The 14,771-nt window shown below is 36.7% G+C and overlaps 1 protein-coding gene across 2 annotated transcripts in view; it reads left to right on the top strand.

The window, feature by feature from the left end:
- The window catches only part of Ace2 (angiotensin I converting enzyme 2), a 42,226-nt gene that overhangs the window by 10,269 nt on the left and 17,186 nt on the right, over positions 1-14,771 (top strand). For both annotated transcript variants that reach the window (XM_013032119.1, XM_013032118.1), the window contains exons 4-10: positions 2,172-2,265; positions 2,670-2,813; positions 4,570-4,682; positions 5,346-5,451; positions 7,359-7,456; positions 11,791-11,960; positions 14,280-14,506. In XM_013032119.1, the coding sequence (XP_012887573.1) occupies positions 2,172-2,265; positions 2,670-2,813; positions 4,570-4,682; positions 5,346-5,451; positions 7,359-7,456; positions 11,791-11,960; positions 14,280-14,506 (952 nt within the window). The remainder of the gene's footprint in view (positions 1-2,171; positions 2,266-2,669; positions 2,814-4,569; positions 4,683-5,345; positions 5,452-7,358; positions 7,457-11,790; positions 11,961-14,279; positions 14,507-14,771) is intronic.

Raw genomic sequence — 14,771 nt, 5'->3', positions numbered from 1 at the left:
CAAGCCAAAATTTTGTTTTAATTTTCAGAGCGAAAGAAGACTCAGTTCTGATTTGGACTGACATGAGCAGGAACGTGACATTCTTCACTCCATGGGCTATGCCTACTAAGGCAGTCTAGGACTATAGATTTTAATTTTGGATAGACAGATATCAATGAAGTCTCCAAACTTCTTGCACTAATAATTCCGTATTATGGCACATTAAAATTTCTATTCTCAGTCTGATGAAACTCAATAAGGTCTCTATTCACCCCTGTTTAATCTCTAGCATCCCATTCCTTTGGCCCAGGAGTTATCTAGCTGTTTTATTTCTATAAAGGGATAGATAGAAAAAAGTTTAGGGTTTTCAGGACATGTTGTCTGTGTCACAACTAGTCAACTTTGCCATTGAAGCAGGAAATCAGTCATAGATAATACATAAGTGAATAGATGTGGCTGTCTTCCAACAAAAGTTTATAAAAACAGGCAGGAGACCACAGTTTGCAGATCCCTGATATAGACTATTGAAATATTTTTATCTAAAATATTCAACTATGTTACATCAAAGTCTTCTTTCTCAGTTACTTGTCTTCTGGAACTCTGTATGTCCTAATCTGCATTTATAAAAATAAAAAGACATGATAAGGACAGAGATAAAACCATATGGTATTTGTTTCTACAAGTTGATATTTATTATTCTGCATTCTTTGGGGCAAGTCATTCCAGTAGTTATTAATCCACTTTATCTTACCCATTGTATATTTCTTCATCTTTTCCACAAAGGAAACCATGAGAAACCTTGTCCATTTGACTCTAGACAGTCTAACCCAGCCTAGCATGGAACTTGGACATTCTATTTTTAAAAGAATAATTCTGATGTGTAGCCAAGATTGAAAACCACTTAACTGCGAGCAAGAGCTTAAGTATTGGAGAAGAAGGAAAACTCAAGAATGCATGGGTTCAATGGAGAGGAAGGACAGGGGAGGGGGATGAAAAAGCAAATAAAGAGACCATGAGGTGTTTGGTGCCATAGTAAGATGTTCAGATTTATTGGTTGGAGTATGGGATCTTGCAGAAGTTTTAAGCATGGTATCTACTTTATGTCTTAGGTTAATGACTCTAAAAGAATGAAAGAGTATTAAAAGACAGTATTAGGAAAAGAGGAAACAGGACCTTTAATCCAGCACTTCTTTAATCATTTGTGGGAGAGGATTATTCCTCTCTCTCTCCCTTTCTCCCTCCTCCCCCAATTCCTTTCTCCCTCTATTCTTCCCTCCATTCTTTTTTGCAGTCTGTCACAGACCAGCATATGGTTAAGTTGCTTGATTACTGCTTAGATGTTATAGAAATATCAAATTGTTTAAAAAGTTGAGAAACATTTACTTTCTGAATTTCTGTACTTATTACAGAATGGAAGCAAACTAAAGTTTCAATTATTATGGTGTAGACTATCCCTTGTGATCAGGCCTCTCCTTACTTCTCCAGTCTCATGTTCACTGCTTACCACAGTGAGCATCATCTCTCCAGTTTCAGTGAACATCTCAGTACCTCTTGAAAATGCCATCTATTTTCTAACCTCCCCTCATCTTTTAGATTCTGTCTCCTGCTTCCCTAATCTACCTGATCAAGTCCTATTTTGGCAACAATGTTCTAATGGTTCTTCTTCTTGAAGCATTCTTGAATATCTAGGATGTGAGTCCTTCTTCCCCCATTCCCCTGCCAATGTTGCCACATCACTTTTTAGTGACAGTCATTCTGTCACCAGCTATCATTCTTGGCAAACTGTTATGCAGCTACTACTTTCAAGATTGCTTTACTGTGTCATGATTTTGGGGTCCTTGAGGGTTTTTTTTCCCACTTCAGAATTGTCAGAGTATAATAGAGGTTCAACAAATTCTGAATGAAACAAAAGTGCATTTTTCATTATATGATGGATGTGAAAATGTTCTTTGGGATTTGGTAGATCTGTTCATCTCAACTATTTAACATCTATTTTGTGCTTGTAGGCTTTACTAAAGTTTACAGTGGGGAAATTTAAGGGATCTATTCCTTCCCTCCGTACATGAAGACACATAGCAAAGAAGAAGAAATAGTTTTGAGACATCAAAAACCACCTGACCAAAAGGACATATTTTATGTTAACATTATACTAAAATTCCATTTCTAACATTGCTTATTATATTTCATTTCAGTTAAACACAATTCTAAATAAAATGAGCACCATTTACAGCACAGGAACAGTTTGTAACCCAAATAATCCACAGGAGTGCTTATTACTGGAACCGGGTAAGCTATTAACTCAGAGTAATGAGTTTTTACTCTCAAGTTTTAAAAATGAGATTGACTTTAGATGAGGGCATTGTACTTTTTGCACAGGTAATCCAAAGATGATAAGGTTTCAAATATGTGAGTGTTAACACACAAATAATTTTAACTTTGAAAACCCCCATTGTAAATTCTATAGCATTCAAGTTAGTAATTAAATGTTTTTCATTGGTACATTTGCTCTGTGGATATATTTGGACTTATAGAAAGGCAAGGAAATGAATCACAATATTTCAATTAAATATTTTATGATCTTTATGTCTGCCAAACTTACTTTTAATTCCTTCAAGTTCCTATAGTTGCTTATAGATGAAAGTTTTACAAGTTCACAAGTTAATTTTCTTTTGGGTACTTTGGGCTAACAGGTTTGGATGACATAATGGCTAAGAGCACTGACTACAGTGAGAGGCTCTGGGTATGGGAAGGCTGGAGGTCTGAGGTTGGCAAGCAGCTGAGACCATTGTATGAAGAATATGTGGTTCTGAAAAATGAGATGGCAAGAGCAAACAGTAAGTGTGCTGGTCTGTAGACACTCTCTACCTTTCTACGCAGTCATTGCTCTTGCATTACCAAACCTTTCCCCAATGGATGAACAACAATCACTTGCTAAACAATTCAGGCTACCTGTCTCAAGAAGAAACTACTGGAGCACAAGAAGGTCCATTGGAGCTCTATAGTTTAAAGAGCTAAGGAATAAGATTCAACTCTCAAACGAACTGTCCAGGATTATTTCTCAGATAGGATGAAGACAGAGACAATATCCCTTACCTAAACCCTGGCTACAGTTCATTCTCAAAGGTCATTTGTGTGTCTACCTCAGGGTGATGTGCCAAAAAAAAGTCAGATTACTTTAGACTGGAAGACTTTTGTTTTCTGCAGATGTAATTATAACTCAGGCAGTCACAAAATACCTTACCATAGGAAGGAATGTTCAAAGTTTTTGCCTTTTTCTCCTGCATTAATAAGCTGAATTCATGATATTATGAAAAACTATGCTTTGGTGATTCACTGCCCCCTGGGTTTGAATAAGAAAACATTATTTCTAATTTCTCCTACTGTCACTTAACTTCATCTGCACAAGCCTTAAGGAAGTTGTAGATGGTAGCTTTTATTAATTTTTAATAAAAGCTCACCTATCCATCTATGTTCTCATTTTCCTAATCATACATTGACAAAGCAAAAATAAATATGGTTAAAATACATTTGTAAGATTTATTAGCGAATATTCTGACACAAGCTTGTGTTTCTTGATGGTTAGACACTAAGTAAAGCCCATAGAAGTATGCTGTGTATACACATAATGTACAAAAAACGCAGGCTCACTGTTACAATGTCTAAGATTAGTTCAGACCATATCCGAAAATATAAGACACTGAACAAGCTGGGTGGTGATAGTGGCTCACGCCTGTAATCCTAGCTACTCGGGAGGCTGAGATCTGAGGATTGTGGTTCAAAGCCTGCCCAGGCAGGAAAGTCCATGAAACTCTTATCTCCAAGTAACCACCAGATAAACCAGAACTAGCATTGTGGCTCAAGGGGTAGAGTGCTAGTCTTGAGCTTAAGAGCTGAGGGACAGTGCCCAGGCCCAGAGTTCAAGCCCCATGACAAACAACAACAACAGCAAAAGACATGAACAAGATGAGGGTTTAAAAAATTAGAGATTCAATTGCATTGCCATTTTCTTCTATAGGCCTTTGTGCTATCCCTGAGCTATTTTTGCTTGAGGCTACTGATCTACCACTTTAGCCAAAGCTCTTTGGTGTTTAATTGTAGACGAAAGTCTCATGGACTTTCTAGCCCAGGCTAATTTCGAACTGAGATCCTCAGATCTCAGCTTCCTGAGTAGCTAAGATTACAGATGTGATCCACTAACACCAAGCCCAAAATTATTCTAAGAATTAGATGTTTTAAAATATATAGAGTTAGAGGCTTTGCTTAAGTGGTAGGGCACCAGAGTGAAGCATGAAATTCTGAGTTCAAAACTCAATACCACCCCCAAACCCCAAACATGTTACTAATCTGTACAATGAGGACTATAACATGATAAACTGGCTTTGTGCTTATTAACTGAGATAGTTGAAACTTCTGACATAAAACAAGTGCTTAACAGAATTATTTAGTCTTGTCATTCATTCCTATGCCTTTGAGTGAATAAAAATGTGATAAACCTTTAGATTTCTATTAACTTCCCAGCAAGACTAATTTATGTCATCTGTATTCTCTCTCTCTTCTTTCCCTTATGTTCTCTTTCTCTTTTTGCAAAAGATTATGAAGACTATGGAGATTATTGGAGAGGGGATTATGAAGCAGAGGGGGCAGACGGCTATAACTATAATCGCAACCAGTTGATTGAGGACGTGGAACGTACCTTTGCAGAGGTAACTGAGGAACTATGGACAGGAGACAGTGACAATTGCCAGAAGCATTCTGAATTGGTCTTAACATAGGGATTATCCAAGTCTTGTAGAATTTTATAATATCAGAAATTGAAAAAAATTGAGACTAATAGGGCAGCCCTTACAGATGATCTGTTTTCATTTGTGTCAGTTACTTATTATTAATAGTAATTATAATGAATAGAGACCATAAGAAGGTATGATATTATGATGTGAGATATCTGAGGCTAACAGTCTTTCTTCATAAGCAGAAGAGTAATCTCTACTTCCTTTTGTGGGACAATTAATACCACGATTTCATCTGCTATGTCATCTGCTCTATGTCATACTGCTCTGCTTAAGAATATATAGGAAGTGAGAATCTTACAAAAAACTAAACAGGTAATGTGTTAAAATGACTGTTTTGCAACTTGTTCCAGTTTTGAATCTCTATTCTTTCAGTTATTCTTTTAGATAGAGGTAGTGGGGCTAGCCATCCTAATATATGGAGAAAAGGGATGCTTTCAAACTATCTAGAATATTTGATAGGAGAAAAAATATTTTAGAGAAATTCTGCTCATATAAAGAAGCTCTTATTTCTAGAGGTGGCATTGTAAATTTAAATTAGCTACTTTTGGTCTTAAACTTTTTTTCTGGATCTTTCAGATTAAACCATTATATGAGCATCTCCATGCTTATGTGAGAGCAAAGCTGATGGATATTTACCCTTCTCATATCAATCCAACTGGATGCCTTCCTGCTCATTTACTTGGTAAGAAACAGTAGGAATTCCTCCTATTCTTTACCATCTTAGAAATCTTAGACATGAATAACATGATTTTTTGGAGTAAAGCCTAACATAAAACTTTTGGAAAATTCTGCAACATAGAAGTCACATTTTGAATGCACTTGCTTCAACAGAAAATCAATATCAAGTCCTTATTGTATCACTAATTTTTCATAAAGAGTTATTATGTTGGTTCCAATCCAAAGGATGAAGGAGATTTTAAAGATAACTGGAGAAGGAATTCCAGGTTAAAACAAGCACAGAAATGAGGGAAAGAATTTTTAGGATTCAAGTTGGTTAACTAACCTCTTGTGGAAAATTTGGGATTTAAGTATCGTATTGTTAGAGGAATGAAACTTGACAGACTAGTGGTTAGGAGTGAGAGTAAGGCTTTCTACAATCAAAGTATGACCTCAGGGAATGCTTTTGGAGTCCATTATAAACTATGCCAATAAGTCTTGCTGAAAAGTACTTGGTTTGGCATGACATGAGTAATAGATAAAGGAAAATGGTTATCCTCCTCTCTTTGACCATTGCATCCAAGGCAAAATAAAATAGAGGTATCAGAAAATTTTGTGCCATGAAAACATAGCATCCCTTCTTACAGCCAAGCAGACTTCTAATGCCTTTTAGCGATTTCTACTATTTCCATGCTATTAAGTTACTCAGAATATGTTCATTCTTTTACAAGATGACCTTACAGATCTACATAAACAACCATCATATATGACAAAGCATAGCATTAGCCTAGGTTATATTTATTACACTTTAGTGAGTGTTATTGTTATAATCATGTATATTATGTATGTACTGTTTTCTTTTTACTTCATGTTGAATATAGTATACAGATTTGTAGCCATTCCTTCAAACCCAACTTTTCTTATCTGTTGCATGAGCTATAATTTATCTAATTGTCATGACCAGAACAGTTATTTTAGGTAAAGTTCAGCAAACAGACAAATCAATATCATATCTGCCTTTATTGTAGGCACTATCATTTTATCAATTTAGCTGAAGGTCATGTTTGTGTTTTAGAAGACATGCCATTCTACTTGTGGGCCATTTTGGCTCTTTTACTGGTCTTTTACTTCAGCCTAATGATTGATACACACACACACACACACACACACACACACACACACACACACACACACACACACATAGGTATAATATATATACTTCTATGAAAGATATGCTTTTAAAAATTGTTCTCTCTTAGCATATATTAACTGTGCCAAGGGGCTTCATTAATAGTTTTCTTAAGGCTTGTAAAGTACTTCAGTCATATTCACCCACATTTCAGCCTCTCCTTTCACTATCTCTATTACATTTTATTTATTTTAAAATGTACTAACTGGAGTATTCTTCACGTAGTTGTGCTGCCTTGTTTCTTTGGTGCTCTTGATAGTAGATTGAAGTTTTCTGCATATGTGCTTACCCAGTTAAATATATTATTATAATAATAAAAATAAAGCTTAGCTTTCTTAGAAGTTTTGAATAATGATCTTATATGATCATTTAAAATCCAATATGAGGCATTTGTAACATGAATTGGAGCTTATATAAATTTCTAATCTATACTTGCTGTGTATTCCATATATTTTAATAAATTGCACCTTTGATTGGTAATTTAAAATGGAAGAAACTGGGCTGATTCACTAACAACCTTTGCCTAACCACATACTTCCTTGCCATTTTAGTGTCATAAAAGAGGTAGAAGAAGGAAATTCTGGAATTTAAAATTAGAGAAAGAAATAAGAAAAACAGATGCATTAAAAAGGAAGCAGAGAAACCAGATTGTTTTGCAATTCAACCTCATGCACATTATAAAGTTTGGACTGTCTTGTGCTATCATTGTTATATTACTAATGTGCTTTCTTTGTCTCAAATAGGTGATATGTGGGGTAGATTTTGGACAAATCTTTATTCTTTGGTCATTCCCTTTGAACAGAAGCCAAACATTGATATTACTGATGCAATGGTACAGCAGGTAGGATGAAGCCTTAAAAACATTCTCAGTTCTCAATTGTATTCTTTGTGCGCCTCCCTTTAGTTTATATCTTTTGTGTGTGAAATCATGATAATAAAAAAATTCAAGTTAACTTAAATGTATTTTTCCAGGAAAGTAGTTTCCAATGCCAGTGACCTCAAGTACCTTGAATAATAGTATAGTGTTGATACGGTTGCTGATTAATCAGTCAGTATTGTTTGTGAATAGTAGCAAGAATATATTTTCATATTAAATCATTATTGTTAAAATATTAGAACCATTTAAATCATGCTCTTTCCTTTTTTTTCTTTTACTTTTGGCAGTACTGGGGTATGACCTTGAGACCTCACACTTGTCAGGCAGATACTCTACCAGTGAGCTACACTTTCACTCTTTTTTTGGTATTGCTTATTATTTTCATGGGGTCTTGCTTCCCATGCAGGAAAGTGTCTGGTCTGTTGCCTGCCTATTTTTGGCTTTTTATCCTGTCTAGGATAACAGGTAAACATGACTGTGCCCTGATCTTAGTTGAGAAGGGCCTTGTGGACTTTTTCCTTCCAAAGGCTGCCCTTGATCCCTGGTCCTCCCAGTCTCAGCCTCCCAAATAGCTAAGATTATGGAGTTAGCCACTGGTAACGAACTTTTTAAGACACATTTTCTTATCACCATGATACAATTGTTTAAATTCTATTTTCTTTCTATCAATGCAATCATATTAGAATTTTAATTACATATTTTCCTTGTTCAATTAAATTCTGTATTTCTGTATAGAATTAGTATTCACACTTCCATTTGCCTTCAACATTTATTCAGATGATGAACATTTGCTTGTTAACAGTTTAAAATCTGTATATAGTAATATAATAATGGACATCTTTTTTCTTTTCTTTTTTCTTTTTTTTTTTTGTTAGTTGCGGGGTTTGGACTCTGGGCCTGGGCACTGTCCCTTGAGCTTCAGCTCAAGGTGAGTTCTCTACCACTTGAGCCACAGCACCATTTCTGGTTTTCTGGTAGTTTATTGGAAAGAAGAGTCTCACAGACTTTCCTGCCCAGATCTCAGCCTCCTGAGTAGCTAGGATTACAGGCATGAGCCACTTGTGCCCAGCTAAGAACAATCATCTTTATATAACATACTCTAGGAAGATGTTCACAGAATAATAACTTAAGGCTGCAACTCCTCCAGACTCTTGCAGCTTTCCTCAACCTTTTTTGCAGTTGAACAGCAGCAGATGCCCACTTTTATGTTAGTCTGTCCCTTTTCCAAAGTGTTTTCCCATCCCACCTGTTCTAATGTTATTTATGAGGTTATGAGAACGGGTATTATTAGAATTCTGTGCTGTTAAGTGAGGCTCAAGCAAATGATTTTCCCAAAGTTACATACATAATGGCAAATAACAATTGAACTCAGAAATTCCAATATTTTGACTTTGTTTTTCTCTTTATTCATTAATTCATCAATCCATTCTTCATTCAAATGACTAGATGAAGAAAGAAGAGAATTTGTTTGAGGACACTGGAATAAGAAAGTCTCTGTTAACATAATCCAAAGGCACAGGGCAAAAAAGGAAAAACCAAAAATAATAAAAACCTTTTGCCTAGCAAAGGGAACAGCCTACACAATAGCATGACCACCCACAAAATGGGAGAAAATACTGGGAACTTTATATGACATCAATACAATATATGACAATGTTGTGTATTAATATCCAAAATATATAAGCAACTTTAAAAAATGGACCCCACACTTAGAAATTTCTCAAAATAAGGCGAGTAATCAATAGTTATATAAAAATTTTGTCAACAAACATAAGGGAAATGTATATCAAAACCCACTTTAAAATATGACCTTATTCCAGTAAGCATACCTAAATATCAAGTGATGGTGAGAATATGAACCAAAAGTAATCCTTTCACACTGATATTGGGATTGAAAATTAACATAGCCATTGTTGAAAACAGTATAGCACTTCCTCAAAAAATTAATAATAGGCCAGGCGCCGGTGGCTCATGTCTGTAATCCTAGCTACTCAGGAGGCTGAGATCTGAGGATCACGGTTCAAAGCTAACCTGGATAAGAAGGTCCATGAGACTCCTCTCCAATAAACCACCAGTAAACCAAAAGTGGCACTGTGGCTCCAGTGGTAGAGCGCTTCCCTTGAGCTGAAGAACTGAGGGACAGTGCCCAGGCCTAGAGTTCAAGCCCCATGACCAATAAAAAATAATAATATGATCTAGAAATTTGATATCCCAATGATGGGAAAATATCCAACAGAAGTTAAATCAGCGTGTTGAAGAGAATCTGTACTTATATTTATTGAAGCACTATTCATAATAGCCAAGAAAGTGAAACAGTGTAAGTGTACCAATTGATGCATGGATAAGGAAAATGTAGCACACAAACACAGTTGAATAATATTCAGTCATAAAAAGAATGAGTCCCTGTCATTTGCAACAATATGGATAGAAGTGGAGAACATTATGTTAAGAGAAAAAAGCCAGGCACAGTAAGTCAAGAACTGCATGTTTCTCTCATAGAATTGAGAGTAGAATGGCAGTTACTAGAGGCTGAGGACAGTAGAGGGGAGAGAAGCATGGAAGTTAAGTAGAAGTCAGAATTTCTAGTGTGCTATATAGCACAGTTTATTGACTAGAGATAATGATAATGTATTGCGTATTTGAAAAAGCTAAAAAAATCTCAAAAATTTTCAAGAAATGAACTAGCTAAGTTTATAGCTAAGTGTTGCTTAGCATGCACAAGGCCATGGGTTCGATCTGCAAGACAGCACATAAATAAATAATAAAAAGATTATAAATGAGCTAGATATGTTTACCATGATTTGAACATTATATAATAGATACTTGTATCAGACCATCACATGGTACCCCAGAAATATGTACATTTTAATATCTTTATGCATTAGTTAAAATTAACTCAAAGAAGATTGTCACAATCAGTATCAATTGCCTTTAATGCTGGGCTTTGTGAATCCAGAAGACAGCATTATCACTGAGCTCCGTCTCCAGCCTGATACTATACTTTTGAATTTTAATTTAAAATAACACACAATTTCTATTCGATTTCTTACTCCCAGGGTTGATACAGGAGAAAACTAAACTTGGCTAGTGTCCAAGATCAGAGACAGTTTTTCCATGTTACTAAAAATGATTCCTGAACTACTTATCAATTACACAAACTTATTTTTTTCTGATATAGGCCTTATGTCCTAAGCAAGGTTGGCTGTCTCCTGAGACATCAGTTTCAAGAAGAATTTGCTAGATGGCAGATACCCATGACTGTCTTTCTCCAGTTCTAAAACATTATGAAAGTTTAGGTCCCATATGCATCATGAAGCCAAGGCCCAACTAACTAATGGGCTTTTAGGCCACATCTGAACCTTTTTTTCCCGTAAAGGCTGGTGCCTTCATGTCCACTCTAATGTGTCTTCTATCAAGGCCCTAACCCCCAATCAGGTCCTTGATTTGATCAATTATTTTTGCATTGAGCTGAAGTCTTTAGTAAATAGAAAATTGAAAATCATTGTGTTTTTGTTTGTACTTGAAATATAACAACAACAAAAAATGACCTGGGTGTGTAGCTCAGTAGCAGAACACTTGTCTAGAATGTGTGTGGCCTGGCCTCAATTCCAACTAGTGGAAAATAATTTTTAAAATATCACATGTAATCTCACTTCCTCTACTGCTAACATTTTCATGCATTTCCTCATCAGGATGAATTCCAAATTTGTGTTTTTATATTTTACTTTCTATTAAATTATATTTTATAATATCATTAAAATCCTTTAAATATAATTCAGCTGGCCACACAATTTTCCTTCTATAATGGTATTATTATTTATTGAATTATTCTGATGATTATTTCTACATTTTTTTTACTATTAAAAATAGTACTCAATGTAAGCCAGGTGCTGGGGGCTCACACCTGTAATGCTAGCTACTCGGGAGGCTGAGATCTGAGGATCTCACTTGGAAACCAGCCCAGGCAGGAAAGTGCATGAGACATTTATCTCCAATAAACTACTCAGAAATATTTGGAAGTGGCACTGTGGCTCAAGTGATAGAGTGCCACTGTTGAGCACAAAGAGGCTCAAGGACAGTGCTCAGGCCCTGAGTTCAAGTCCCAGGCCCAGCAAAAAAAAAATACTTTGATTTAACTTCTGGTAATTTCCTAAGAAAGGAAAAGAGTATAAACATTTCAAATATGTCCATATATGTTGTTAAATTTCTATATGCACAGATTATGCTAATGGATGGATCCAACTGAAATGTTAAATGCGGGTATCAAACATTATTTGTTATTTGCTTTTTGCTTCCAGGCCTGGGATGCAGATAGGATATTCAAGGAAGCAGAGAAGTTCTTTGTGTCTGTTGGCCTTCCTAAAATGACTCAAGGATTCTGGGAAAACTCCATGCTAACTGAGCCAGGAGACAACAGAAAAGTGGTCTGCCACCCTACAGCTTGGGACCTGGGGAAGGGCGATTTCAGGTAATTGGTCTGTTATTTATGGTGCAGATACTTCAATGGGAAACAGTGAAGTCAGGGATTACTTCTCTTTTTCTCTGAGTGCAAAAGAGATAAGCAAAAGCTCCTTGGAATAAGGCTGGGAATCCATGAAAGCATAGATGGTTTTCCCAGGCAAATATTACCAAAAAGGCACTAAATGAACCTTTAGCCAATTTGCTTCATTGAAACTATTATATGCCAATTCAATTCTCAAAGTCATGAAGGAAGGCAATATGTGAATCAGAAGTTGATCCTCCTCTGTGCTTTGCCTTGTAGATGTGATTGGATAAGTGGATGAATAACAAGCTAGGCTAAAAAGGAGAAAGGGATGTGTCCTAAGAGGACACTTGGCCACATCTGGATCAGATATTTTTTGTTTGGCATTAGAGTTGGGCTTAATGTGCAAGAAGAGGCTGGACAGACAACTGGGAAGACATAGCAGGGTGGGAGAACATCAGCGAGGCCAGACTTGTATGTATTAGACTCAGCAAGAATAATTCAAGTTAGGCTAGAATAACAAATATGTGAAGGCTAATCTGTATGATGTGGCTGAAGGGACAAAAGCTTTGGAAACCCAGGTGTGTCTCTTAATGAGTAAGCAACCTTGGACAATGAATTTAACCCTCTTGGGTTTCACTTTCCTTATTCATAAAACTAGGACAGTATTTCCCAGGTTGAAGGCTTGTGTGTTTAAGGTGGGTTCTCTAGCTTAAATCAGAGACTTTTTAAGAAGTGCTTTATTGAAAGAGAACACTCAGGCAAGTAGGAGCAAGGCTAGAGCAGTGAATGGAGATAAGTAAGTAAGGATGTAATTGCAGTGCAGGCCATGTGGGTTCAGGTATAAAAGTGAGCCTCTATTTAGAAAATAACTAAGGTGCCAGGCACCGGTGGCTCACGGCTGTAATCCTAGCTACTCAGGAGGCTGAGATCTGAGGATCACGGTTCAAAGCCAGCCCGGCCAGGAAAGTCTGTGAGACTTTTATCTCCAATAAAGCATTAGAAAACCAAAGTGGTGCTGTGGCTCAAGCGGAAGAGTGCTCATCTTGAGCTGAAGAGCTGAGGGATAGTGCCCTGAGTTCAAGCCCCATGACCAACAACAACAAATAAGCCTAAAGCAAAAAAGATGGATGGCACAGCTCAAATTGTAGAATGCCTACCTAGCAAGTTAGAAGCCTCGATATCATAAAAGAAAAATTATATGGAAGTTATCCAGCATACACTTTTACATACAACTATATCAATACAGAGAAATCAAGTGAGAAAGGCAGATTGGAGTTATATTGGAGTGTATGAAAGAGGCAGATTGGAGTTATATTGGAGTGTATGAAGGAGGTTGAGTATATGACTGGGCAGTGAAGGGTATTAAGTAGTGGTGATATGACTAGCATGGTAGGAGAATTAATTTGGAAATCTATGAAATTGTGATACCTACACCTACCTGAATGAAAATGCTCTTGCCACGCTGAAAGAGAACCACCATCTAATTGCCAAATGTAGTTCTTATCTCATTGGGCCACATCAGCGTCAGATAGTATTTACCAGTTGTCATTCAATTGTCATTTTTCATTGACTTCCACCTCATCCTGCTCTTTCAGATTCCTTTGACCTCTGGGTGTTTTCTGTGTCTCTCCTGAGACATCTTCCTTTCCCACCCCCCCCTCCCCCCACCCAGTACTGAAGTGTCCAAAGGCTATGTCTTTGGCCCTCTTACTTCCCATTCTACTCTTGCTTCCTAGGCCATAACCCACTCCATGACTTTATTCTAATATTTTCTCCGTCTCGATGTTGAGCCCCTTTGACTATGTTTCTATCCTGACTATATTAAAATGCTTAAAGGATCCCGAATGTCATCTTCTTTCTCAAGCCTTTTTCTCTGGGCACTTCCTGGAATGTCAGCCTTCCTTCCAAATTCCTCCACATTGATCAAGGTCTCATTGCTCTTTGCATCCTCAGTTATGCCCTTCATGGTGCTTTTAGGAGGCAGTGCCTGCATTCCCTCATTGCTATGCCCACAGGCCATGTTCACTAGTTATTTAAACAGCACTTTCCTTGGAGTTTTTGTAGCAGAGGGCTCTGCTTATTTTCTTCCTACTAGTGTGTGAGTAGACTAGGATTCATCCCTGCTCACTGCTTTATATTGGGCAACCCATTTATAAGAACATTAGAAGTAGATACTCAAACTTCAGTTGTGCCTACAACTGTGAAAGAGAACACATGCCACCCAAACTTGTGAACTTATAGCAGAATTAAATTGATTAAATGAAATTCAATAATACTCGTTTTAATTTCCATTTTGTGTAGAATCAAGATGTGCACAAAGGTGACAATGGACAACTTCCTCACAGCTCATCACGAGATGGGACACATCCAGTATGACATGGCATATGCCACCCAACCTTTCCTGCTAAGAAATGGAGCCAATGAAGGGTTCCACGAAGCTGTTGGGGAAATCATGTCACTTTCTGCAGTTACACCTAAGCATCTGAAATCTATTGGTCTTCTGCCACCCAATTTTCATGAAGATAATGGTAATTTTTTTTTCATGATTAGGGGGTTCATTAGTCCAAGGTGAGCAAAAGTGTTTATTTTCATGTGTATGAGATATTTCCTTTTTTTCTACATAAAGTATATAAAGCATACCTGTACAGGTAACTGGATATTGATGCTGGTACTAATGTATCAGAACATTCCAGTTTGTACTTTTTTTCCCAGGGCTGGGAATTGAATATCAAGCCTTGTGCATGCTAGGGAAATAATCTCAGACTTCACTGCCTCTCCAGTCCTTGTTTTATA

The sequence above is a fragment of the Dipodomys ordii genome, unplaced genomic scaffold (genome assembly GCF_000151885.1).
Source record: "Dipodomys ordii isolate 6190 unplaced genomic scaffold, Dord_2.0 Scaffold150, whole genome shotgun sequence".
Classification (NCBI taxonomy): Eukaryota; Metazoa; Chordata; class Mammalia; order Rodentia; family Heteromyidae; genus Dipodomys; species Dipodomys ordii.
Note: the sequence above shows the minus strand (reverse complement) of the source record. Positions and strands in the feature narration are given on the sequence as shown.